The 26618-nt window shown below is 41.3% G+C and overlaps 1 protein-coding gene and 2 long non-coding RNA genes across 5 annotated transcripts in view; 1 reads left to right on the forward strand and 2 right to left on the reverse strand.

The window, feature by feature from the left end:
• Window positions 1–26618, reverse strand: part of LOC105426733 (inactivation no afterpotential D) — a 94260-nt gene that overhangs the window by 19737 nt on the left and 47905 nt on the right. Inside the window, exons 8-20 of one of the 3 annotated variants that reach the window (XM_089075018.1) lie at window positions 25579–25713; window positions 24240–24398; window positions 21778–21954; window positions 21404–21629; window positions 20902–21203; window positions 20435–20659; window positions 20181–20354; window positions 19898–20059; window positions 19585–19827; window positions 19249–19479; window positions 9762–9864; window positions 7500–8770; window positions 6754–7355 (exon numbers count right to left, since the gene is read on the reverse strand). In XM_089075018.1, coding sequence (XP_088931144.1) covers window positions 6754–7355; window positions 7500–8770; window positions 9762–9864; window positions 19249–19479; window positions 19585–19827; window positions 19898–20059; window positions 20181–20354; window positions 20435–20659; window positions 20902–21203; window positions 21404–21629; window positions 21778–21954; window positions 24240–24398; window positions 25579–25713 — 4010 coding nt within the window. The remainder of the gene's footprint in view (window positions 1–6753; window positions 7356–7499; window positions 8771–9761; window positions 9865–19248; window positions 19480–19584; window positions 19828–19897; window positions 20060–20180; window positions 20355–20434; window positions 20660–20901; window positions 21204–21403; window positions 21630–21777; window positions 21955–24239; window positions 24399–25578; window positions 25714–26618) is intronic. The other 2 variants (XM_089075020.1, XM_089075019.1) reach the window with 2 other exon arrangements.
• LOC148936989 (uncharacterized) lies at window positions 1529–26122 on the forward strand. The gene is made up of 2 exons (XR_016138822.1): window positions 1529–2275; window positions 22475–26122. It is a non-coding gene; the product is annotated as an uncharacterized LOC148936989 (long non-coding RNA).
• On the reverse strand, window positions 12824–19049 carry LOC148936990 (uncharacterized). The gene is made up of 3 exons (XR_016138818.1): window positions 16366–19049; window positions 15418–15501; window positions 12824–12941 (listed from the first exon to the last, which is right to left on the reverse strand). It is a non-coding gene; the product is annotated as an uncharacterized LOC148936990 (long non-coding RNA).

Raw genomic sequence — 26618 nt, forward strand, 5'->3', positions numbered from 1 at the left:
ATACTTTGTCGATACGACAAGGTATCGCCGGTGCATATTTAACGTATAGAAACGTGAAATGTAACATGCGAAACATAAGCTGAGCGAACTTTGATATTTCTCACGTTACAGGGAAGCGGAGACTCATTTAAAATCTCCCCGTATATTCGTTCCGTTTTTTCAAATGAATTTTTATCGCGGGATGATATCTAATTCGTAAATATTTCAGCTATATTTCATTTCGCGCGGAACACAGTCGAAGACATTTTTATATAATCGACGCGCGCGCGCGCGCGCGCGCGTGTGTGTGTGTGTGTGTGTGTGTGTGTGTGTGTGTGTGTGTGTATGTGTATGACACTTCTGATTTGAATAAATGTCAAAACAGCCGTGCCCACGGAACTCATATAATAATTAAATGCGAGAAGAATTTGCCTCGCGGCACGTTTCCATGTATCTTCCGTCAGTCGCGAGATCCACCAGAGATCGATTATCTCTCGTCCGATGGAACGCGCAAGGAAGACACCGTGTCACGAATTGCACCGGCCAACTTCCGTTATCCAACGGCGAGACTCACTTCCGGCCCCGGCGAACCGCCGTGAAGTTCTCACGAAACGTTCCTCGGGGGACTCGGTCGGGAGGCACTTTCGAGGATGCGCGCCGTCAGCAAAAAGGGTGAGCGAGAGGGCCCTCGTACTCGTTGGAGAACGCGACGCGGGAGGAGAGGTTTCGCTTCTCACGTTTCCTTACGTCGAGTCGAGGTGTTCACTGTCGTGTGCGTCCCCGACGGCCGACACTCCGTGCGTCACTGCAAACTGGCTTCCTCTGATCTAATAAATAACATTCTCGTCTCGGAGCGCATGCACACATGCACGTTGAGCCGCACGAGGAGACCTCCGCATGGACGGAGACAGACACACGTACACACGGCAAACACGAGCGCGAGAGCGGCGCAAACGCGACGATAACGATGCCGAGCGTGGACGCACGCAGACTGCTGCGAGGCACGGACGACTACTCGCGAGAGAGTATTCTACTCTCTCGCGGAGTATTAGGTGCGTGCGCGCGCTCCGCGCCGGTGAGGGAGCGATTCTGCGTACGTACGTACGTACGTACGCGAGCTGGTGCGTGCACAGGCTGCCGTGTATGCACGTGCACGAGTCTGACACTCACGCGCGCGCGCGCGCGCGCGTGTATGTGTACGTGCGCCTGTGTGCGTGTGTGTATGGGTGCAGCTCTCTGTGTCTGGAAAACTCGCGTAATTACGATAAGGCGGTCTTTCTCATTAAATTCAACACGGGGGATTAAGGGGGAGAGGAAAATTTTCCGACTCATCTAAAATTCACTCGAAACTAAATCGCGCGGGATGAAAATCATCGCGGGATTAAATTAGTCGGGGGGAGGGGGGGAAATCATAAAACGGATGCGTGATAAATGGCGAATTCCAAAAACCGTTTTACACGCGGGAAGAAGCAAATGTCGAAAGTCGACGGAGGCGGAAAGTCCGTCTTTACTCAACTTTATAATCCACGCGTCTAAAGGTTACAGATGATTTTCCTTGAATTTCCTCAAATTTCATATATGAATTATTTTACGTTATTTTACTTTCCGCAATTGAGATACGTCGCTTTAATCAATTTTTGTCTTCGTATTCTTCCTTGTTGAAGTTCCACATTTCCGCAAAACTTAAAATCATTACAACACCGAGATAATAAAAAAAAAATACTCGCAGTGCCAAATTTTAATCGAGAACAAACAATTTTATAGATAATGTGCCACGTGAATCCGATAAATAATTACAACATTGCAAACGGTTGCGTCGTGCAGAAGCCAAGACTTCTAGACTTCCTTTCGGGGTCTTCAAGACGACTTTTTTTTTTTTTAGATATGCATCTTGTCGTTTCTCTTAGTCGCGTAAAAGGAGAGGACACGTACGGAGCGGCACGAAAACGTGAGAATATGTATGCACACCTGCGAGTGCGAACGAAGAAACTTACAAGGCAATATAAGTGTGTGTGTGTGTGTGTGTGTGTGTGTGTGTGTGTGTGTGTGTGTGTGTGTGTGTGTGTGTGTGTGTGTGTGTGTGTGTGTGTGTGTGTGTGTGTGTGTGTGTGTGTGTGTGTGTGTGTGTGTGTGTGTGTGTGTGTGTGTGTGTGTGTGTGTGTGTGTGTGTGTGTGTGTATGTACATCGCGTACACGCGAGCAGGAGTGGCACTCGCTCGAGAAATGAGAGCGTGTTTGCGTGTGCCGCTGAATGCGCAACGGCTTCGCCGTTGTTGTGCACCGTGTGTGGCTAAAGGTACGTAGCGCTGAGGGCTCGCGTTGAGGAGATTGAGCGAAATCGCAATCGGCGAACGTGCATCCGGGAACACGGATTTGCCGCGCGTGCTGATTTGCGGGAGCGAGCGTGGGAGTGATTCACGCGTGTACAAGCGCCGAAATGTAGGCGAGCGGTACGTGCTTACCGAGATGCACGTGTTAGGCGCTTCGTTATGCACTCGTGTATGTTTACACACACGTCTGTGTGTGTGTGTGTGTGTGTGTGTGTGTGTGTGTGTGTGTTTGTGTCGGGGGGAGGGGGGCGTATGTAGTTGGAGAAGTAATCCGAACGGCTCGTATCTGCCGAGCCAATTTTCGATAAATGACGGCGAACTCCATTGCCGAGCGGAGGTGGAATTCTTCGAGATTGGTAACTTTTCGCAAAATGACAAAAATATTTTTAGCTAAACTGAAGAATATCAATTTTAATTAGTACCCTTAAGTACGCTTCAATTTCACAATTTTAATTATCGCTATTAGCCTGGAAAATAATTTCCCTTTGACGCGTCCGCAAAAATTATTCGACCGTAGTAACGTAAAATCAACATAACGTAATCAGCGGACAGTTTATTGATGCGAATTGCGTAATGCTCTCGCTGCAAATTTACTGTTATATTTTCAGTCTATAGAATTATTATTACGTAAGCATAATTTAGCATTATATATTTACGTAAGCATTATTTTCATCAAAAGCTTCTTGTTTAAAGGTCGGCTAATTATTCGAACACGAATTGATAATTACATAACTGTGAATAAACGTACGTAGCGCAGAGTCGCACAAACGACAGGAATGATAATGTTATGAGAATTAAGATTATCTCGTTGACAAATTAGAGTGATAAATTGCGGCCTTTGAGGAAGATCCGCGCGCATAAATATGCAACGCACACGACGCGCGGTATCGAACGTAATGGAACATCATCCACGGGGAAACGTTCACGGAGTATATTCTCTCGCGTGTCTCTCCCATCTCATTTCGCATGCGTACACGCAATATAGTCGTTTGTCTCTTTTTCTCCATGCCTATCTTTCCCCCGTGATCGTGTCCCTCCGGACACGATCCCATCGGACGTTGCTTCGCTCCCTAGGATCTGATTTATGGACGTAGGTACGACTTCGTCGAGAAAATGCATAATGGAGTTTCGAATTATTGAGTGCCTCGAGTGCACGATATCGCGTAATGAGTAATGTCATTTTTCCCAGGTGCGCGCGGGCTGACACAATTAATTTACGTTGGAACAACAACGTTCGCCGAGGTCTGAATATTGAGACGAATGAGCGGTTAGTGACTACAAACGTGATTAAAGCGCCTTACGATGGAGAACAACTTAATTGACCCGCGATAGCGATGTCATACAGTTTGCGCTAATTGTTCGTCAATTTGTGAGAAAATAGCACATTTACGTTCGTATTCATATTATATTTTATATTCGCGCGCTCTTCCGCCGTGGTTGCTCCAATATTTGCCGTGCCATGTAACTCGTCAAAAGAATGGTATTTTTTAAGGTCAAAGTTTAATTGTCGCGCATATTTTCTTCTCGTTCGCAGTTTGGAAACTTTGAACTTTCGATTCGCATTATACGCGTTTTGATGATTAACCAGCTATAATTAAAACTTTATTAACACAGTTTACGCCGAATCAGCCGAAGACTCCGTTTACTTGCGAATCGTTAAAGAGCAGGAGCTCGGAAATCGATAGCCTCGATCATCTCGCTCCCTTACGTTTTTCTCGACAGTTTCATGCCCATCCGTGTATATTTTACTCGCTTATTACGCGCCTCGCCTCTCCGTATTTTTTCTTTCGCATCGCGTTTATCTGTCCTTCCCCATACACGCGACCGGCCATTCCCGCCTCTTTTGTACCACGTCCTCTTTCCGTCCGCCGAGAGGACCTCGCCTCTCTCCTCTCTTCCTCCCTGCCTACCACATCCACTTCAACTTCCTTACGTCTTCGACCTTATCTTTCTGCAGCCACCGGCAATTCCGCACGTCTCTCCTCTCTGTCTTGCGCGCGCGTCACCGTCTCGTCTCCTTTGCGATTCCGCCGCGTCCTCTCCGCCGCTCCTTTGTAACACTCGTTTTTATCTCTCCTTATTCTCATCGGTGACAAAACCACGCGCGTGTGTTGGTCCCCACTAGCCGAGCTCGTCGTCTTTTTCTACCTTGTAGTCTACGTTATCTGCCCGGATGCATCGGCGTCCACGCGTCTCTCTCTCTCTCTCTCTCTCTCTCTCTCTCTCTCTCTCTCTCTCTCTTTCTCTCTCTCTCTTCCTCGCGTCGACCTCTCTCACCGACTCGTATTCGTTTCTTTTCTCCACTCTCGTAGCTCGTTACATCACAGCCTTCCGTCTCCGTCTTTCGTTCTACCGCGACCGTCCTAATGTCAATCCGCGCGTCTCCGACTGCGTCTGTCCAACTTTTCTGTATCTACATTGCGTATCTTCGTTCTCGTCAACGGCTGATTCCGGGCGTGCCATGCAGGCTCTTTTTTCGCCCTTTTCCACTTTGCTCGTTTGCGAGTTTGATATTTCGTTCGCTCCGCGCCTCCCTCGCGACCCGCCAGTATCGCTGTCACTCTACGTTAAGCTTTCAGAATTTTCCCCTGTCTACGTCTACTTTGCATCACGGAATTGAGCGTGCGTTTCCATCCGAACGTGTCTGATTTCGTTTACCATGGAGGACTCTGTCCTCCTCTTTCCATCTCCTTGTTTTATAATCTACCGTAAATTGTGTTTGAAGATGTCGCGGATATTTCAATAGAAATATTGAATTTTAATCGAAAAATGTACGGTACGCAAATAAAATTTAATTGTTTTTATTGTTTTAATATAGATTAATACAAAATAAACTTAATAACAAAATAAGTTTATTTTGTATTAATCTATATTAAAACAATAAAAACAATAAAAACAATTAAATTTTATTTGCGTACCGTATATATATTACATAAGTATAAATATAAATTTAGATTAATATAATACAAATTTTATTATTATTGGAAAATAATTGCGCGGTGACTGAAAATTTGCCGCGAATAAAACTGATAGATCCACCGGATTGCATTGCGAGTATAGCGGAAACAACTGAACTATTTCAGAGATGGAAAAAAAATAAATACCACATCGCGCTCCGGGCTGTAACGTCATCACGTGCTGCGTGAGATCCCAACGAATTCGAGCCCCGATGAAAAAAATAGTACTCCGCGGTAAGTGCTTTCTTGCGTGGGTGTAACTTTCCACGATTCTGCTAGAAGTTTGCAGAATCGTAAATGTAAATGGCGACGAAAAAGTTTCTGGAGGACGTTACGGAAGGAAAGCGGAATGGGAACTTTAAGGAGGACACTTCCGATTTGCTTTTTGATTAATTAAAAGGAGCGAATTATCCTTTGTCATTATTTCAACTCGATAAGTTAGAAAGGGAATGAATAAATTAGCTAATAAATATAATCTCTCATAACATGAGAGACATTGACTTAGTTAATATATACTCTTCTTGGTAATTTAATTAATGTTAATGAATTATTTATAAATTCGAGACAGTTTCAGATTTTCTTTTTCTGCGCTTCGAATTGAATCTCTTAGACCGTTCCATTATAAATACAGATAAAAATTTGCATTTGAATAATCAAGCTCCTTTATATTATTCTGTTTATAATATATTTTGTGAAAATTACGCACGGAAAAAGAATAATAATTTTTCATTTGTCTAACGCAAACTTGGCGCATTTTTATGATTTTTATGATTTTTCTTCTTTTCGCATGCAGGGCAACATTCATTAAAAAAAAAAAAAAAAAAAAAAAAACTGTGTACTCAGGGTACGGCATATTAATTTTTCAGCGAGGCTCGCTTACTTCTGGAGAATTTTCGGGACGCAAAGTATCCGGACGTATTAACGGTGACCTAGATTCCCGGGATAAATTGTACAGGCACTTCGGGGTTTCTATGACCATGCGTGTAATCCAACCCTAATCGGGAGAGACAAACTACGAAAGTAAATAATATTGTTTGCAAATCGACATTCGAAGCCCCGAGCGACGACATCGCTCGAACTTATAATTCGACCGACAGATCGCATTTGCGATACTACAAACAGATTTGTTTGCCTCTTTCTTATATGCGTATCGATCATCGCCCACACGATGTAATGGCCGAAATTCTCTCTCTCGGTGTAGTCGAATATTTTATTAGATAACAAATTTATTCTTATGCAATATGCAAAATATTTCCTTCAATGGCCAAGTATTATAATCAATAACAGTGCAACAAGATCATCTCTGCGTTAGTGACTATTGTTCGTTCATCAATTATTTTTTATTCGTATGTCTATCAACCTCTTTTTATGATTAAACAAATTTCTACAGATTGAGAGAAATATCAAAGTCTTTCCGGTAAAATTAAAAATATAAAATTTAATTGTTTTTAAAATACCATGCGAGATTTACATAAGGTGAACTTTACCTTGAAATACTATCATCCTCCTTCGCGCCCTCCGTTGTGATCCTTCTCGCAATATCTCCGACACTTCCCGATCTTTCTATCAAACCTTCGTGCAGTATCGTGAGTTCCGGTCTGTCTGGCTGCGCGAGGATGCCGATTTTAAAGGGAAATTGCTCCTGCTCCTTCTGATCCTTGATTAATCTCTTCGAGCCCTCGCTTCCGGTTCTGCTGAGTCGCCTCTCCTTGAGATCTTTACCGTACTCGCCCGTCTCCTCAACCCCTTCGCCATTGTCGGAGACCTTCGATAGATCCAGAAGAATCTCCGGCTTCAGATTTCTCACGGACACCTTGCGATCCTCGTCGGAGCTGGCTCTGTCTTCCGCCAAAGTGCTCTCGGAAGTCGATTTCGCCAAGGCAGGCAACTGCAACGACGAGACGTCGACGACTTCCGGCGACGGCGCCCGTGTCAGTTTCGCTTTAATCGTCTCGGGGACGACGTATACTTCCGGGGGCGAATGGACCTCGACTCTAGTGGCCGTTTCCTCGAAACGAAATGCGGACGCCTCCTCCGCCGTGATGATCCTAGCGGTCACCAGCTGGACCTCCGGCAGCAGGTCGGTCATCTGACATAAAACACACGATAGTTACGCAAAAAATGATTAAATTATTATTAACACACACACAATTATTATTATTATTATTGTTATTGCTAAAATATCCCAAGCAGAAAATGTATAACTTTTGAGAGAACGCAACGATCCGCTTACCTGATCGCTCGTATCTTCGAAGAATATCTCCTGTACGTCCTCTTGGATCCTGACACCCTTTTTTTCCTCCAACAAAGACTCTCTCGAGGACTCTCTGGAGAAGGAGTCTCTCCTTTTTTTCAGCGAACTCGGTCGCTTTGCGGGAACTGTCGTTTCGAGTTGCCGAACATCTGCGGCTCGTTCCAAAGTTGGCCGCTGCTTCTTGCCCTCCGAAAGTCTCTTAGCGTCCTTTGCGAGCTTTGAATCTTCCAGAGAATCCTTCGGCTCCATCTCGGTTAGACCCTTCAGACTCTCCCTTCTCTTCGTGGCTGTTTCGATTGTCGCTGAGAGGCCCGCGGTTTCTCCTTCTTCGCTAATCGCTGACGGACGTTTGACTCGTTGCTCCAATTGCTCGCCTGCGACTTCGGGAACGGAAATCTCCGCCATTTCAAGGCCAACGCTTTTATCGGAATAAGTCGGAATGCTGTGCCTCGTCAGGAATTCCGTTACCCTTTCGATGCACTCCTGTTCCTTTAGGCTCTTCCTCTCCTCCCTCGATCGTCGATAGCTCTCCTCGTCTTTCCTCGGAAATTCCTCGCCCTCCTGCTTCCGCCTCGACGAATCCTCCTCCACTTTTCCTTCGGTCTTGACGGATCTCTTCCCTCCTGACTTTTTCGATCGCTTTTTCCCGCCCTCTTTCTCCGCGAAGACTTTCTTCTTGGCGCCCTTCTCCGATGACGTGTCCGACTTCTCCAGCGTCTCCCTCGACGTGGAGGTTCGCCCCTCGGATTCCACGCTGCTGTGTCGCTTCAGGCTCTTTTTGCGTTCCTGATCCGCCTCTTGTGCCGGCCTCGTCGTCGCGGTGACCCTGGACACCTCTTCCGCGCTGGAGGACGGTTCCTCCTGAACGGGAGGCACGCGGTCCAGCTCCAGGGACGATTGCTTCTTTAACTTCACCTTCGGCGCCACCTTCTCCAGCCTTGTCGTCACGTCTTTAGTGTGCCTGGGTATCCTCGTCGTCTCCACGATGATCGTGCCGCCGTAAGACACGATGCTCGTTTCCTCGCGCATCGTCTTGGACGTAGTGGGGTAGAACTCGTGGATGATCTCCACGTCGTTGTCGATGTCGATGTACCGCGTCGGCGATTGTTTGTCGCGATGATAAAGTTTGCCGGATCGCCGTGCCGGGCTGCAGATCGGCGTGATCGGAGAAGCATCTTTCCAGTGATCCTCGCCCTCCTCCTCCTCGTCCTCGTCGATTTCCGGCTTGTTCGTCGAGATTTCGGTCAGTCCTGTACGTGTACGATGGGAATTATTCGTGAATCCCCGATTAGTATCTTCTAGATATAATTTTCATTGACATATTTTAAGTACGGAGATCGGAATCTTCCGATTAGTCGCTTCTTTGGCACGATGAATCTCCTGATTTCTATCACGGATGAATCATCAGCAAAAATCGTATCGAGCGAATCTATTTATACTGTTTAAACTATTCGCGTGAAGGAATATCGCATGTTAACGTGCAGTGTATCAAAGGTGTATGTTATCTATAGAGGAAATCTAGTCTAATCGCGAGATCAAAATTGATAGTTTTCGTATATCAGACTTGAATGGTAATGGCAAATTGCCACGTTACAATACACACACACACACACACACACACACACACACACACACACACACACACACACACACACACACATATATATATATATATATATATATATATACACATATCTTTGTGCATCGCGCGAAAAGAGATTCCACTAGGGGAAGAAAGGCGAGCTCGTATAGAAATTACGATAGTGTGTCTCGCGAAACAAGGCGCGACATATCCTCGTTCCGGAACAATGGGAATATCTGAAACCGGCTAGAATGTACTCGGAACGTACTCGTTATTGAATGGAGTGTGATTTATACGACTCCCTTTTGAAAAGCGACACGAAGGCGCGATCGATAAAAAGTATACAAGCAACGTTGTAGAAATAGAATGGCTTTATGACAAGAGATTAATCATTACGATAATTTATCTTAAAATCTCCAATCGATTCTTCTAAAACTGTCAAGTATTAAATAAATGGTGAAAGATCAGATTACATCGATTGTCATGCAAATATCTCTAGTCTTTTAAAACTGCTAATTATTAAATAAATGGTGAAAAATGTTACATCGATCGTTATACAAATATCTCTAGTTCATTAAGCTTTCGATGCTCGATCAAAATTTTCACTTTACTTGAAAGATTTCACACGTTACGGAATTAATAAAATCAAGGAAATGTACCTGATCTCGAGGAGAGTAAGTCTTCAAGTTCGGCCGCGTGATCAGTCGTCTCGCTCTCGTTGGGAAAACTCTTGCTCCGTTTGATCTTCGGTGTCGCCCTTTGCTATAGAATTCGAGCAGCGCAGAAAATAAGCAAAAGAAATAAGAGTTAGAGACCATTAGTACTACTAAATGTCGGCAATTACTGTTCTAAAATTACGCATTAAATTCTGATACGGGAGCTGACTTACGTAAGCTGTCGCATTAAATTCTACGTCTAGTACGGAAGCTGATTTACGTAAGAAAGGAAAAAGAAGCTGCGAGAATCTGGTAAGAAAACGCGATTACAATCGAGGTTTCATGAAGAGAGAGAGAGAGAGAGAGAGAGAGAGAGAGAGAGAGAGAGAGAGAGAGAGAGAGAGAGAACTCGTAAATTTTATTCGCTATTCCAAAACTTGCATTTGCGTAACTCGCGAGCTTGATATTTCTCGAGGGAAAATGGGCGATCTTTTAATAATATCCCGAAAGCATAAAGATGAAATCGCGTTAGTAATACGTAGGATTCCAATCGACGCGATCGTGATTGGTGTTGAAACACCGTAATTTCATTCGCTTGCATTTGAGCCGCATTAATATGTTAATCAGATCTCGCGTATATATATTTCAGTCTGTGCTGAAGGTAAGTAATTCCGCACATCGGGTATGGGGCGCATATTCAGATTTAAATTACGTTATAGACCATTTTGAAAACGTAAATATGTATGTAAATGCAAATAACATGACGCATATGATCAGATCACTGCGACGAGAATCAAGTGGATTTCTGTGTATATATTTATAAGCACGCTCGCATAAATCTCGAGGAAAATCACCTTTTCAAAGGAAAAATATTTTTATATAACTTCCGTATAATAAAATCGACGCGGCATATACGCGTTAACAATACGTTTGCTTCGTAATCTCTTTGTTGCCGTAATCCAGTTAGGCTAATAGTTCCGTACAAACAGGATTGTCTAGAAATCCGCGAGCGCCGATAATATATGCGTCGTCGTCGTCGTCGTCGTCGTCGTGATTAACGTTGATTTTTTTCCAATAAAAAAAGGAACGATTAGATTCAATCGTATGTCCAGTTAATATCGAAGATGATGTATGGATGTTAATATCAGCTCGGTACTAGGAAACAAAATACTGATACTTCGGTACTGCCGCGAGCATTCGTAATTACGTCGCGATGCATTAGAGAAAAGTCTAGTTGAAGTGGTAAAATACAATTTGCCGAAGGTGTGCATTTATTTGTGCACGCCATTAACTAAATTAGATTCCAAAGCATCGCTGAATGCAATTAGATAATTGAGCGAGCTGAGAAATAGATAATCCTACATTATGAGAGACTTTTCAGTGAATAAAACTCTCTCTCAGCGAAAGTATTTACGGGGAAACTGATTGCACAAATAATTAATAAACAATAACGTGATGGTGTAACCGTAATACTAATAAAATTCATAAAATAATCATGAAATATTGCTATAAAATTCTACGTGAAAGCCACATGCAAATCTGATAAGCCTAAAATTATTATAGGCATTGTAAAATGTTAATTTTACGTTTCTTTCATATCTTCTTACTTCGCAATTTTTCTTTATTGATAAAATGCTAAAGGTACGAATAATTAATATTTTGACATCAGCGTAACTTATTATAAAAGATAAAAATTAAACTAAAGAAGTTGAAATATGTCTCGGCATTTATATTCTTATAAATTATTATAATATATGCATTATACATTATTACTATCACTCGTGATTAATAGAGAAGCGGATCTTATATTTTCAGTGTAAATTTAATCATTGCGTAACGCTGCCTATTCGTCGCTCGATTCGTTTCATTCGAGCCACTCGGGTAATTCGATCGGCGTATCAAGTGACGATTAATCCGCTCGAATCGCAAAGGAATTATTCGACTCGTTCTCTGATCAAAGCGAACAAAGCGACGAAAATGTGAATAAAAGTTATTACGCAAAGGCGATTAAATCGCAAAGCGAAACTTGCCGTGCTTGCCTGGGGATTTGTCTGGAAATTGATTAACTTCTCAGGGCGACTCGACGACAAGTTCTTGCCATCGATACCTGAGGTAACGCTTAAATGATAATTCTATGATAATAACGTCTTTTTGTACGCGAGCAACCTACCGAAAAGAGATGTAAAGACTTACCTATGGAATTTGATTTATTCTATCACACGAGATTCTCATCCAACTTATGCAGTTCGCGAGTACGTTGCTAATAAACGACGGATTCGCATCGAGTACCATTGTTGCATTACGGAACATCCATATTATTTTAATAATCTATTCCCCATGAAAAAAATGTAGTAAAATGGTAAAATGCAATAATCAAACCGTCGACTCACTGATACTTTGTATAAACCAATTTAAAATTCGTAAATTTCAACCGAAAATATTTAATAAACAGTCTTATTCCAAACGATTCAGTTTGGTTTGTATATTGTAAAAGAATTATTTAAATTTTCGTTGTTGACACTAGTTGATGAGATGGTGATATCAAAAAGTGGAATCTTCCGAGGATGAGAAAGAAGCTGCAAGAATAATTCGGACAATATCCGGCGATATTTTATATTAACATTTTTTTTTTTATATCATACGTGTGCGTTCAGTATATTTCTATATTTTTGATAAAATGTAACAAAGTTAGTGATACAATTTTATAACGATCGTGAAATTTAAATACATCAAGAATGGCAAGGAGCCGAGAAAGAAACTGCAAAATCGTCGTCGTTTGAAATCATATTCGATTTTAGTAAGTCGTATAAGAATGCAAGAAGTAAAACACGCCATGTGAAAAATCGAAGAAACGTCGATCGAATGTCAATCATGTTAATTAATATGCATATTAATTATTAAGCTCATGATAGTGGCAAAAGGGAAAAGCCCCGAATAAATTAAGGGAACGGGATATACGAGTTTCCTTTTTACTCGCGAGTTCGTTTATTTTCCGTGTTAAATTATACGCTCCTTGCTCTCTTGGATTAATAACGTTATTATTAAAATGGGCATAAACGAGGACATAGTGCTTGATCATGGTAACTTTTATTTTCTATCTCTATTTTGGTTTTTTGGTCGGTAACTGCAGTAAAGATATAACTCGCACGGGAAATGCATCCGCCTCGGCGCTTATGCTTCGCTCTGAAAAACGAAAAAGGAACATCATCGTTAGAAAAATACGAGAGTACATATGTGTATGTGTATGTGTGTCAGTGTATATGTTTGGATATTCATGTGTGACTTATGATATTTTTCGACAATAAATTTTTACCACGTTGCATTCCCTCTACAAAGCGTGCGAACGCGGCTACAGCTTTTTTTTTAATTATACTTTTTTTTATGCCTTCAGCAAAACGAAACAAATGCTCTTTGAAAAGGAAAAGTAATAGAAAAAGCGTTTAAAAAAAAAAAAAAGGAAATATAAATTTGATCTTACATGCGCTTGATAAATTATAAGAAACATATAATTAGAATAAGGAAAATTTGTATTCACGTCGCATTAGAAATATAGTATCGCCTAATCAATATCATATATTTTTTTTCATACGAAATGTATTTATAAAAATATAATACTTATAAATTATTACAGATAAAAAAATTATATAAAAATTATGGGAAAAGACAACACAAATTTGCCATTCAATTACTATGCCAAGAATATAGTTTCACATATTTATATCGCATGTAGGACATATACAAGAATTATAAAACAAATATATGTGGCACATCCAACAATAACGATATGATAATTGTTATATTTTTATAAATTATCATAGAACATTTAGCATCAACAAGCATGGAGCAATTTTTCTGTCTCTCGCGGAAATAGCGCGAAGTTCATGTCTCTCATAAGGAAAATATGCGTACGATAAATCTTAAGTCAAGCCTCATTTTCCCGGCGAACGAATCGAGCCATTCGTAAAATCTCCGGCAAAATGTTTTCTTGCGGTAATAAGAATAACAGCGCGAAAAGATAGTCCGACGAGGAAAGAGATCGTTACGATAAACACACCTGGCGCAGGTGCTTTAAATAAAAATAAACGACTTACGTGATAATCGTCGTACTGCCACGTGCTCCGATGAACGCGCAAAAAGAAACCGCATTTCTTCGTGTAATCGTGAAGTATTAAGACAGGAAAGCGCGAAAAGTTTCGCGAAACATTTCCTCTTTCAGTTTCGCCAAGAAAAGATATATACGTCAGCGAACTTTTGGAAAATATGTTACTCTCGCGCAATCTCGGAAAGTTTCATCAACTGAAACTTATTACTGCGAATGAACATTTTTTACAAACAATTAACGTCAATCAGTAATATTGATTGCAGTATTTTTCTTTTCTTTCGAGCTCGGTTATTAATTCATCGTTGATTTAATTTCTATTATCTTACGCCATCTTTCTTCAGATTTAATTTTAACTTTTTAACGTTAGCGTTTTTTACGTGTTGACTGCACGAGTCGCGGAAGTGAATTTTCGAATGAGAAATCTTTCGTTTCACTCACGTTATATTTCTTGCACGTGTGAAACGGGAATATATATATATATATATATATATATATATATATATATGGTTTCCCCGTTCTTGCGATGGTTAATTTAGCAGAGAGCTTCCCGCGGATGCTGCGAGTCGTCTGCCAGCTCTAGACTATGACTATTTATTTCAACATCGCGCAATTCCGGAATTAATTACACTTAATATTCAGCCTGCTGTGTGTATGAAGCGAGAAGTTGCGAGCATGCTGCAACAACGACAGATAGATCTATAAGGAGGCAGTTATTCGCTTTGTTTTCCTATTTAATGTGCGGATTGCTATTCTAGCAAGCGTTTGCAGGAGCAGCGATTGTGACTGCCGGCGATGTAAATCCGCGCGAACGAACGGCGGAAAGAAAGGAAAAAAAAAAAAAAAAAAGAAAAAAGAAAAAAGAATCTTGGATATCGTGCATCCCTGAAGTCTGCATGGGGTTGCATTCAGCACACGCGCCGACGGGAAGACTTTTTATGGGTTATCGTTGCTTTTCACCGTGGCGAGGGAACTTTTATGCGTACGTGCGGATCGCGGGAGAGGAGAATCTCGCGTTAACGTTTTATGCAGCCTTGCGCAAATGAAGCTCGCGATGAAGGCGCTATGCACACAGCGGGGAAAGGGGGAGTGAGGAGGGCGAGAAGGGGGGGGGGGAGAGAGGCAGAGTAACAACAACACAGTGGGTAACGACAGAGCGACAACGGCGATAACGATAAAAGAAAATGATAATGGCAATGAGGAACGGTGAACAGACTCATATCAAGAATAGTAATGATAGTAAACAGCAACGCGTGATAACAACAGTAACGATGGTCAATAAACGACAGCAATAAGTACTGATGAACTCGTGACTTTCGCGTGCCTCCGAGACACTCGGCTTTTAAAGATAATAACAAGAGCTTCACGTTTCTAAGCGGTGAAGAGATAAGGAAGCCTGGAGGAGAATCGATTTATTACGTAACTTGCGGCTCAGATATCCCAGCGGCTGCCATCGAGGCTTATGTACCATCCGTTCGCCCGTTCGAAGTAGTTCGAGTATCGGGAAGGCGGTCGGAAGAGTTCAGGTATAAACAGGTTGCGAGTAAGTAGTAAACGTACGTATCGATCCCCACGAGAGCCTCTTGATAATAGTGAAGAAAGGTGCCAGTGAGTAGTAGACAGTAGTGGAATGGTAGTAGAGCTCTACAAAAAGGCGAAAAGTTTGACATACGAGCTTGCTTGACAGTTCGCTTAAGAAGAGAGAGAAAAAAAAAAAAGAAAAAGAAAAAACAAAAGTCGCTTAAAGAGATCCTGTGAGACAGCAAAAGGAAAAGGCGACACAATCGCAGAAGAAGAAAAAAAAAAAAAAAAAAACGAGAAAAAAAATTATAGAATTAACGAGAGACTTAATATCGTTCAATTTGTACTTGATCTTTTACTTGCCTCGTTAACGTTCTCACGATTTTTCTCATTGTCTTTTCTTTTCCCCTCTTTTTCACTCTTTCGTCTCTTTCTTTCGGTTTTTTTTTTTTTTTTCTGGCTGGAATCATTCTTTCTCTCGCGCCCTTTCCCTTTCACTCCGGTTTCTCTCGTTTCAATCTCTTTCGTTCATTCTCTACCATCTGCCTTTCTCTTTCATTTTCTTTTTCTTTTTTTAATTTCAACGTCACTCTCTCACTCTCCCATTCATATTTCGCATTCACATATTTGCTTAACTCGAATATCATTTCTATCTAAAAAAAAACTACTTTTTCTATAATATATATATATATCTTTCATACACTTTCTCTCTCTCTCTCTCTCTCTCTCTCTCTCTCTCTCTCTCTCGTACTCGCCCGACTGCAAAGAGACAAATGGCAAATATAACATACTGCAAAGAAAATTCCTCAAAACGAACTTGCAACTTGCTAAACAAAGATCACTAGTACGATCGTGTGTGTTCGTGAGTTCGAAAGAATTTGGAAGTATATGTGAGAGAAGTCAGTCGAATGCAATAAAGTTGTTTTGTTCAGCTACTCTACCAGGCAACTTTCATTCACTATTACAATCGTTTTGTTCTGTACTTACTTAGTTCGATGGTTCGGCAATATAGAACCCATCCGCGGTAAACAGCGCTATTACCGAAAAATCTCTTTCGCACCATCTCTCATCTCTCATTCTTTCTTTCTCTCGCTCTCTTTCTCTCTATTCTCTCTTTTCTTTTTGTTCGCCGTAATCTAACAGCTTTCTCTTTCTCTCCATTTCTTTTCCGGCACCGAGCATTGCAGCGCCGAAAGATATTTCGTACACTTCTCACGTTCGCCGAACGTCCGACCTTCCTCTCTTTCTCCCCTCGTTTCTTTTTCTCCCGACTGACCACCGCGTAAGGAAGTACAAGACTCATCGAAAGTTGATTGGATTGACGGAATTATATTGTATAGGAGCAGAGCATAGGATCAATTATACTGGTCAAAATGGACCGATCCGTTTAAGACGATCATCTATATAATACATAGAAAATATTAAAGTTGCATTTCTCAATCTTTTTTTTCGATTGGTTTTTTTTTTTACGTCGAAGTTACAGACACGATTTCATCAAGATGCGTACATAAATCAATAGACGTGATACTGCAAATTCTAGAATCTAAGAGAGACACACTTCTTTAGCAAATATGCAAAAATTGCAATACTGCAAAAGGATGTTGTTTGAAGACGTGATTTTTATAAAACGTCGAACATCCTCTTTCCCAAATATATAAAATATGAGAAATATATTTATACATATATTATCGCAACTGTTAATAAAACACTTTAATAACACACTTCAACACAATTCAAATTCTGCTCCGCAATTCGGTGAACGAATCACGCGCGAAGGGATTTCCAGAATTGGAGATCTCCCCTTGGCTTTATTTTCCTCCGAGTGCGAGAGGCGAGTGCTTAAACCTCGCGATGAAGCTCACTTAATCCCACGACGTGGGCCGCATCCCGAGGGAGACGCGCGCGATTCCCTCCGCCGGGAGTCAAATGAAACCAAGCGAGAAAAGGTTTTGTCCGCCAAGACACCCGCCGGTCGACTGGTATATCTCGTCCGAAGGTATTGCATAAATCATTCAAAATGCTTGGCCGCCAGCTCGGAATAACGTCGAGAGCGGCCTCGTAAAGTGTCAGGCTTCGTTGTTCTTATTGGCCGTCTTTATGGATGTTCCGGTTGCAACGGTACAAACGCGGCACAAGAAACTATATATATAAAGATATATTACAATGTTCAAATATGTAGTATTAAAAATGAACGATAGTACTGCACGGGTTAAATGAGCTGAAATAAAAAGCAAACGATTAAATCATGGTGAAACAAGCACAAATGATGAACGTATAAAGAACTGGAATGGATGGAGAACGGACTGGTGATGACTGGATAATGATAAACAAAATAAAACAACACATATGATATTCCATCGGTGTACATGCATACCGTAAAATTTATTTGACGTTTAAATATCTTTTGTAATCTATTTGTTGAATTTCAATTAATTTTCATATGCTTAATCCATTTTGTTTCTTTCGCAAGTAAGACAAGCTGCTATGTCAAATTAGTATCCATAAACAAAATACTTGCGAAAATTTGTAAAGCGAAATACAGCAACTAACAATCGCAATGGTAATAAAAAATAGACTGCCAGTTTTACGCGATTGCCGAAATAATTCGCCTTTTGCGGTATGCCGTAAATGCAGAAATAAAAACTTAATGATGATGGCGAGAAATACAATACAAAATGATCAACCTGAAACATACAAATCAACATAATTCGGGATGCAAAGCACATTGAACGCATCCTGGTGCAATGCCGTAGCTGAATATCGATGTACGTTTCAAAAATTCGACGGGATAAGACAATGAATATCCCGATAATAACGTATTCGAGATAATTGTAAATAATAATTTGCATAAATCCGCATTTCCCTAAAAATGGATATAAAAGGCTGTATACACTTAATCTAAAAAATCAGTCATTGCGTATTTAGATATATACAATATAAAAAAAATTGACGTAAAAATATCTGCTATAAAATATACTCGATACTATATAAATATGAGACAACGGGTTTAACAAAATGTACTACGTCATGCAGGCTTATAAGTAAACGTTTTACGATAGCGCACTAAAAATTCCAACACGATCCAATATTTCATTATTCCATAAAAAAGTGTGCTAAATTTATACTTTGATGTCTTGTATAAAATAGTTACATAAAAATGGCAAGTATTAAAGTATCCTTCAACATTGTGTCAATGTCAATTATTTCCTTCAAAATTCACTCTGCTCAAATTTCACCAAACTTATGTGTGTGCGTAATAAAAAAATCAAGTGAAAAACATACAGAGAAAATGACAGACATTTTTATAAGTTTCAATGATTTCTAACACACAAAATGGAAGACAATGTTTCATGCTTATTATTCGACGACACTCACAAATGTATATCGTATTTAATATATATGTATGAAAGGAGTAAGGACGGTTACTTCACTTTTGCGGACGGAATTTCGTTAGAAAATGTTCAGATTCATACGAACGTTACATTTTAACGAGAGGATCCGTTTACGATTTATGTGCGCAGCGATCGAATACAATTAGCTGAACCGAGTGTAATTCAATTGCGTGTTATTTCGGCTATGTATGTCGACTGTCTCAAAGACACGCGAACCGCGGTGAAATTTAGTAGAGGCAAGAGCCTTGAGTCTATTATTCTGATCGGAGTAACCTAATTAAAAACTTTCAGATTTGACGAGGTTGTGCTGATGTTTTAGGCCCTCGATCAAATCCATATGCGGCGGCTCGGTCACGTTAACCTTACGCTCGCGGAAATACTCCCGTCTCTGTTTGTGGCTATCCACGATCGAGGAAACAGTCGTCACCTCGATATCTCTATCTCTGGTAGCCTCGATCCGATCGTCCTGATCGCTCACCTGGACAATACTATCTGGTATTGGCAGCGGCTTGGCCACGCCGATGCGAACAGTCCCCTTCGGGGCGCCTTTGAGGGCCTGCACGGCCTGGTCCAGTGTTGCGTTCTCTAATCCGATGTCATTCACAAACAGAAGCCGATCGCCGGGTATTAATTGCCCGTCGACCTGTGCCACTCCGCCAGGCACGAGCGATCGTATTACTATCACAGTTTCGTTGGGGTTCATTGGATCCTAAAAGCGTAGACGAGCGAGAAAAGAAAAATAGGTCGAACAGATTATTGCAGATTTTCATCGAGATCGCGAAGGACTACGCGCTACGGAAGAAGATGCTCGCACCTGATAATCCAAAATGGAGAACCCAAGGCCCCTCTCTCCTTTAACCAATTCGATAATTTGCGGTTCGGAACTCCACATCGCCAGACCGGTCAGCGGTTCCAACGAGCGCGACTTCATTTTATTCAGACTCGCGTCGGTCACCGTGGCCGTGGTCGTCGTCGAAGCCAAGGAACCGTCCGACTTTGCCTTCACAAGGCGATCCATTGTGGGCAACAAGTTTTGCAGAGACCCACCAAGGATGCTCTACGGGATAACACAGATTTTCGCGATAGTTCTTAAAACGCGACGTCGCCGGCCACTTCGATATACTCACTCTAGTCTGGAAAGCCGCCTGATGTTGAGCGGTGTCGATGGGACAAAGTGGATCTTGCGAAGCGATGTTTCTTCCGCAAACCATGCGAACGTGTATAGGCAACTCCTTCAGCACGCTAACCACTTCCATGTGATTGATGCCCAATAAACGGTAGCCGTTTACCTTTAAAAGAATATGGTATCGATTTCAGGCACGTTGCTCGTTGGAAGTGGAGCTTTTATCGAGCACTTTTGAAAGAAGAGTACTATGAAGCTTTACTAAAAAGATATAGAAATTTGATAACCTCAAGTAGCTCATCGCCGGAGCGTAGCGTGCCATTCTGTCCGACGGGGCCCTCCGGTAAAATCGAACGTATATAGTGATGAGGCCTTACTTCCTGACCATTCTCCACGTCGACCGTTCCCTCTAAGCTAATCCCGAGACCGCTACCTTCGGCAAACTTCTTCAACTGAGCGACCTATTCAAACGAAAAAGAAACAAAACAGACTTCCTTATTCTGCGGGCTCTTATCATCTACGATGAGATTACGATACTTACCACTATCTCGGTGTCGGGTCCAACGATCTTTTGCCACTTCGCTTTGATCGCCGCGCGAATTTGAGGTGTGAGCTCGCTGGAAGGATCACTCAAAAGAGCTTCAACATTGGTCGCTTCGTCCTGCTCATCCGATGTTCTTAAACGTTCTCCTTCTTGCAAAACCGCGCTATCTACAGTGGTATGGGATTCACCTTCTGGCTCTATTTCAGTGGTAGTTTCACCATCCTGGGAAAAAGAATATACGTATATAAGGATATATACATTCATATATAAATATAATTTCATATATAGATATAACTTTTTCTTATAATTGCGAAATTTTTAATATACGGCATTGGATGAAGACAAATATTAAGCAAATGTATAAAATAGCGTAGTTTATATATATAGCGAGTATGCAATTAATGTAAAAGTATACTTCTTTATCTTCTTTTAGCGAGCTACGGCCAATCATTAATTAAACGTACTGCGCTCATAGGAAAACTAGGTAGGCTCGTTATCGACGGTGAACTCGGCTGAGGTAATCTCAATTCGCTCGCAGCGATCGCTTGTTGAAGCTGCTCGAACTTTGGTCCACGAAGGTATCGCTCCAAGCAAAGGGTCACAGTTTGCCCCGTACGTCTTAACACCTCAACGGCTTCGTGATTAGTGTAACCCTGCAGGGAGTGCCCGTCGACCTCGACTATTCGGTCGTTAATCTGGATCTTATTACTCAAGTCGGCCGCGCTACCCTCGCTAATGCTCTTAACGAAGATGCCAGAGAGCTCCTCTGTAAGAGAGAGAATCAAAAGTTTTCATCCGTATTCTCAAGAGTGTCATCCGACCGATTTGCATCAACAGCGGCGCATGCGACTCTTCTCGCGCATACTTCGAATATACATTCTTTACTCAGTTACTCTTGCACCCTTTCAAGGTGTCAAAAGCACTCGGCGGACATTTCCTACGTTAACGCTGTCGGGCTTCCATTACCTTTCTCGCAAACGTATCCAGCGATAGTGATTCCGAGGCCGTAAGCGTCCTTCGTGAGATCGACCTCGAAGCGCTCCATTTCTGGCAGTGAATTAATGTCGAGGGGCTCCATGGTGAGCACCGGGAGATCCTGGAGCTGCACCGGAAGTGGCACCGCCGGTATAACTGGCATCGCTCCAATTGGCATTGGGTTGCGTACCACGTCCATGATGAGACCGGGTCTTGCCTGGGAAGGCAGAGAAACATTTTTCCATGTTTCCGGTGACTTCGATGACGAGGATATGATGGGCGCGGAGCAAAGAACGGGGGATGAAAGAGAGCCGCGTCATGAGAACGTGAACGTGAAAGAGAGTACGACTCGGCGGGACACTCACGTGCATTTCAATGTCGGACTCCTGCGAGTACATGTAACCGTTGTCGTAGCTGCTGTCGCCCCTCTGCACGTGTCGCATGTTGTAGCTCTCCGGCACGCTGTGCACCAGATGTCGGTCCAGCTCGTCCGGGTCCCCCAGGATTTTCGTAGGTACGATCGGGGCGTGACTTCCGAGGGCCTGGAAGTACACCCAGGAATGAGAAATTTTATGCGTCCCAACGCATAACCGGCGCCTCATCCCCCTCTCGACCCTCCGTTCCGGGATTTATGGAGACGAGTGCGCGTTTCTATGCCGCGCGACGAGCGTGTTTTCCGGGATTTTGAATTTCCAACCGTGTGGAAATTTCAATCTATCCGAGTAAATAAAAATGTTAACCGCGCCCAGCTCTCCCGGCGCCTACCTTGTAGAATTTCTCGTGGAGATTACGGCGGATTGCGCATGGAATAACAATTACGCACTTCAAGCCCTGTAACGCGGTTTGCAGCACGGTGTAACGTTATATTTACTTTATTCTTGTAGTTAAAAGTAAACTTCGAGGAGAATAAATAAAAAAAATTTACGTTTGCCGTTGAACTGAAAAGATATCATCATATTCAACGATTTTTACGGTCGATTAAATATTAAAGCGTTATACTCGGAGCGCGCGAGTAGCTCATTTTTTTTTTTTTTTTTTAATACTCTTTTCTTTATTTTATAGGTGTCAGAAATTATGTCACGTGAACACGGATTCCGGATCGCGCCATGGTAACAATCGTGACAAGCCTCGGGAGAATTTTACTGGGTCTCAACAAGTGATATTTACAAGTCGACAAGCAGCGGGGGACAATTTGTTACAACCCTTTCAAAAAAATATTCAACGAGAGAATTTCTGTCTCTGTAGCCGGTGGCAGAGCCAGGTCGCCTACTGTTTAATATTCGCGCGAGGAACGACGGCCGGAATTATACGCGAAGCCGGAATATAAATATCGATCAGACGCGATAAAAATTGAAAGCCTACGAGGGAGAACGAGGGGGGAAGTCCGTTTTTCCGGGACGTTACAGAAAAGTCGAGCACGTTCCACTTCTTCCCTTTTTTTTTATTTTTTTTTTTATTTTTATTATATAATTTTTATTATATTATATTTTTATTAATCGACCTCGTCGGATAACGAAGATACTTTGTTTCCGCGAGCGTGCCCACATTCAACGAATTGAATTATTGCAGAAACCGGACAACAACATCCGAAAGTTAATTTGTTAAAACTCACGAATTCATTTCGCTATTTCGTTTAACGCGCCCGTTATTTTACACCGGCCGTGTTTCCTCGGTCGAGCAACACATTTGTAACGAGAGGTAAAGCTCGACGCGCAAGCGTTATACCGTCGTCGGAATCTCAATTTTAATCTCGCGATAAAGTAAATTTCCATCTTGCGCGATTTCGAGCGTGTGTTCTCAATTTCTATTCCGGGTCCTCCCCTACAATGGAACTCCGCCACCTCGTGAAATGCCTCGTGCATTATTCATAATTTCCCGAATTACAGTCGGTCCTCGCGGTCACCGCGGCTCGTATAATTACTTTCGAATCGCGATGTACTTTTCTTCGCGACCGACGCCGTCGCTCGGAAACATCGACGCGGAATCGCGTGAGATTTTCGCGGACGTTGGGCCCGGCGGTATCGATCGCGTTGCAGCCGACAGATCAGCAATGTATCGGCGTAATGGCTCGCAGTTTAGCACAATTTCGTGCGTGAAATTCCGACCGAGAGGCCGGAGCTCGCGGCAGTCAATAAGGAAGTCTTGACAGTGACGTACGCGGGTTGTACGCCGTACCATTAATCTTCGAACCTGCCGGATGTATCCCGAGCCCTCCTATTGGAATCTAATGGCTCATCTTTAAACTACTTTAAATACTTATTTTTCAAACGTGAAACACATCTCGTTCTAATTTCGGCGAGACAAATGCAAAGTGGGATCGAGCTTCAAACCGTTATCCTTGCTTCTTCACCGAGCGGGATCACGCGAGAAAAAAATGCAGTTTGTTTTCTTAGTGTATTACAAATTGCCAACAATAATAAATACGCTAGTGGAGTCGGATAAATGCAAATGCTATTCGTTGAATTTTGCGCATACTAAATAAATTAACAAACCGTGAGACTTTATTTTCCTTAAAAAAAAAAAAAAAAAAAAAAAAAAAATTAACTAAAATACAAACGATTAAAAGATATCAAATAAGGTAAATTCCTATTAATTTTAATTTAATTATTAGATTTATGTGTTCGTTAATTATGTCGAATTGTATTCGAGGAAAAAATTAAACAAGTAGCAGAGAGAGGTGAGGGAGTTCATTAAAGGTAATGTAATTGGCGGAAGCTACCCCCGCTACTTACTTGCCCTCCTGGGTGCTCGGGGCAAATAAATGGCAAAGTGGTATCGCGCGTAATTAGTCGCGTTCGCAAACGCGAAATTGCGGAAGTAAGAGTACCTGATAATCCGGGGAAGTCGGCTCCACAGGTCGTGCGACAACCAGCCGCACGTGGGTACCCGATTGTCGTAAAACCGCGGCAACTTGTTCGCTTCCCATCCCACGGAGATTGACATCGCCGATCTGCAATATGTGGTCCCCGCTCTGGAGTCGATTATCCTACGGGTACACAATGCGAGGAGGAGCGTTTAATTTCCGCGACTGTTGTCCGCAGAGCAGACGTCGGCGTGCCGGGTCTTTCTCACCACCGCGCTTCTCATTTCCTCGTCCGTTTCCAAACAGACGGTGCGTTTATTTATCGTAAAAATCTATCGCGGTTTACTTCGTATCATATACATATACACATAAACCAACGTGTCTACTCAAACTCGACAAAAAGTTCCCTGAGAATTCTCTGATTTTCAAGGCAATTTGTTAAAAATTCCAAATAAAATGAATCTTGAAAAAAAAAAATATATATATATATATATTTATCATGCAAAATGCTTAATATTTTTCACTCGGAAAACTTTATAAAATAAAATTAGAATTATTCAAATTTCAATAATTAAATTTGAAAAATTTTGAAAGTAACTATAGATTCTGAAAAATAAATATTTCCAATTAAAAAAGAAATTAAAATATTTTTAGAACTTAATTAAAATGTTTCAAATTAAATTTCATGTTGTATAAAATTTTCAAATTTTATTTTCAAAAACTAAAAACACAAAAAATTAAATAATACATAATCAAACAAGATTCAACTTTTATAAAACTTAAAAAATAAATTTTCTTCATTAAACAAAATTGCATGTAACACAAAATCGTTATCTTCAATATTGAATATTGAATTATAATTATAAAATCAGTGTGCCTCGATGTCTGAGTAGATGGGTTAACAATTCAGTTTGTAAACTCTCAATTATAATATAAAAATAAAATATTAGAAAATCAATTAAAAAAAAAAAAATTCCGTGATTTTCAATAAAATTCCCTGAAAATTTCAGGTTTTTCAGGTTACATCCTGAGATAAAGCTCTATGTTCAAGGAAGAGAAAAAATAGTGTGGAAAAGGCGCACGCGACGCGACTGTGATGATTAAGTGAGTAACTTATAAAAAGCTAAGCCAATGATTAACGAGGAGATTTCTTGTTAAAAGTTAGGCCCATAATAAAGGTAATATATAGAATTGCCAAAAAGCGGATAAAATTCATATTGTTAATAGCGCACGTGCAGAAAATTTATAATCGTGATAATTATTATGATTAAATATCGCCAAAAATATTTAACATTTAATATTTATTTTTGACGTCGATAGAAGAGTTTAGACTTCTAAGGAGAAAGAATATTTATTTGCTTACGCGATCGGCAACGCCTCCTGGAAGAATGGTTTTGACGACGACGCCGGTGCTACGTCCGCCGATGATGCCGAATCCAAGACCGCTGCCATCGTTGATGAGATTTATCACTTCAACTTGAGCCCATTCCGTATTCAACTGCGAATAAAAGGATCGCAAAAGCATCTTAAAAGTCCCGTTTTTCGTTACAAAGCTTTAACAATATTATCGATCGCCTCATCCTCGAACGTTCGGGTGACATAATGCAATCCAAACTGTCGGAAGACTTCATGTTTTCGCAGAATTTATAATCAAACGAATAACGAATCCAGTTGGAAGGAAGAAAAGTAAGAAAACGAAAAAAAAAAAGGAACTGTTCTCTCTCCTCCCTTCTAATTCTAATTTCGATCGGTTAATTCAATCGGTCTGAAAATATAATCGGTTCTTACGGAATCAAACTTGATTCGATAAGGATTTAATTACATTCCGTAGGTAGGATTTCATCCCCATTAAGACATTACTTTTTAATAGTGATACGAAATGCAAATAAATTCTGTAATAACGTAAATTTGCGAAAACTTTGGAACATTCCCGAATACACTTTTCGTACTTCCTACGTATTTCCTAATTCCAATGACGCTAACAACCGTAACTTATACCGCATAAAGAAAGAGTTAATGAGAATGAAGTACGATGGCGGGAAAGAAGAGTAATGACGGCGCACAGCATCTGCTCCAACGTGGCATACTTTAACGAATCTAATGAAATGAACAAGATTACGAGGGATTTCAGGTAACGATGAGACATTCGGTTTGACATGTTGATATCTCGCATCAAAAAAGGCTAATTCAGCTAAAATAGCTTTTTCTTCATCTATAAAATTCGACTTTTCAAGATATCATGATTTTAATTTATTATTATTTCACGTTGAAACTGATATTAGTCTTAGCAATGCTAGTAAAATTAATAATTAAAATAAAAATAGATACACAGTACACAGTTATCACAAATGAGCAATTTATATCTCTGCATGACCACTATATATTAGAAATCATAAAACCACT

Source organism: Pogonomyrmex barbatus, unplaced genomic scaffold (assembly GCF_055798465.1).
Source record: "Pogonomyrmex barbatus isolate J1 unplaced genomic scaffold, ASM5579846v1 scaffold18, whole genome shotgun sequence".
NCBI lineage: Eukaryota > Metazoa > Arthropoda > Insecta > Hymenoptera > Formicidae > Pogonomyrmex > Pogonomyrmex barbatus.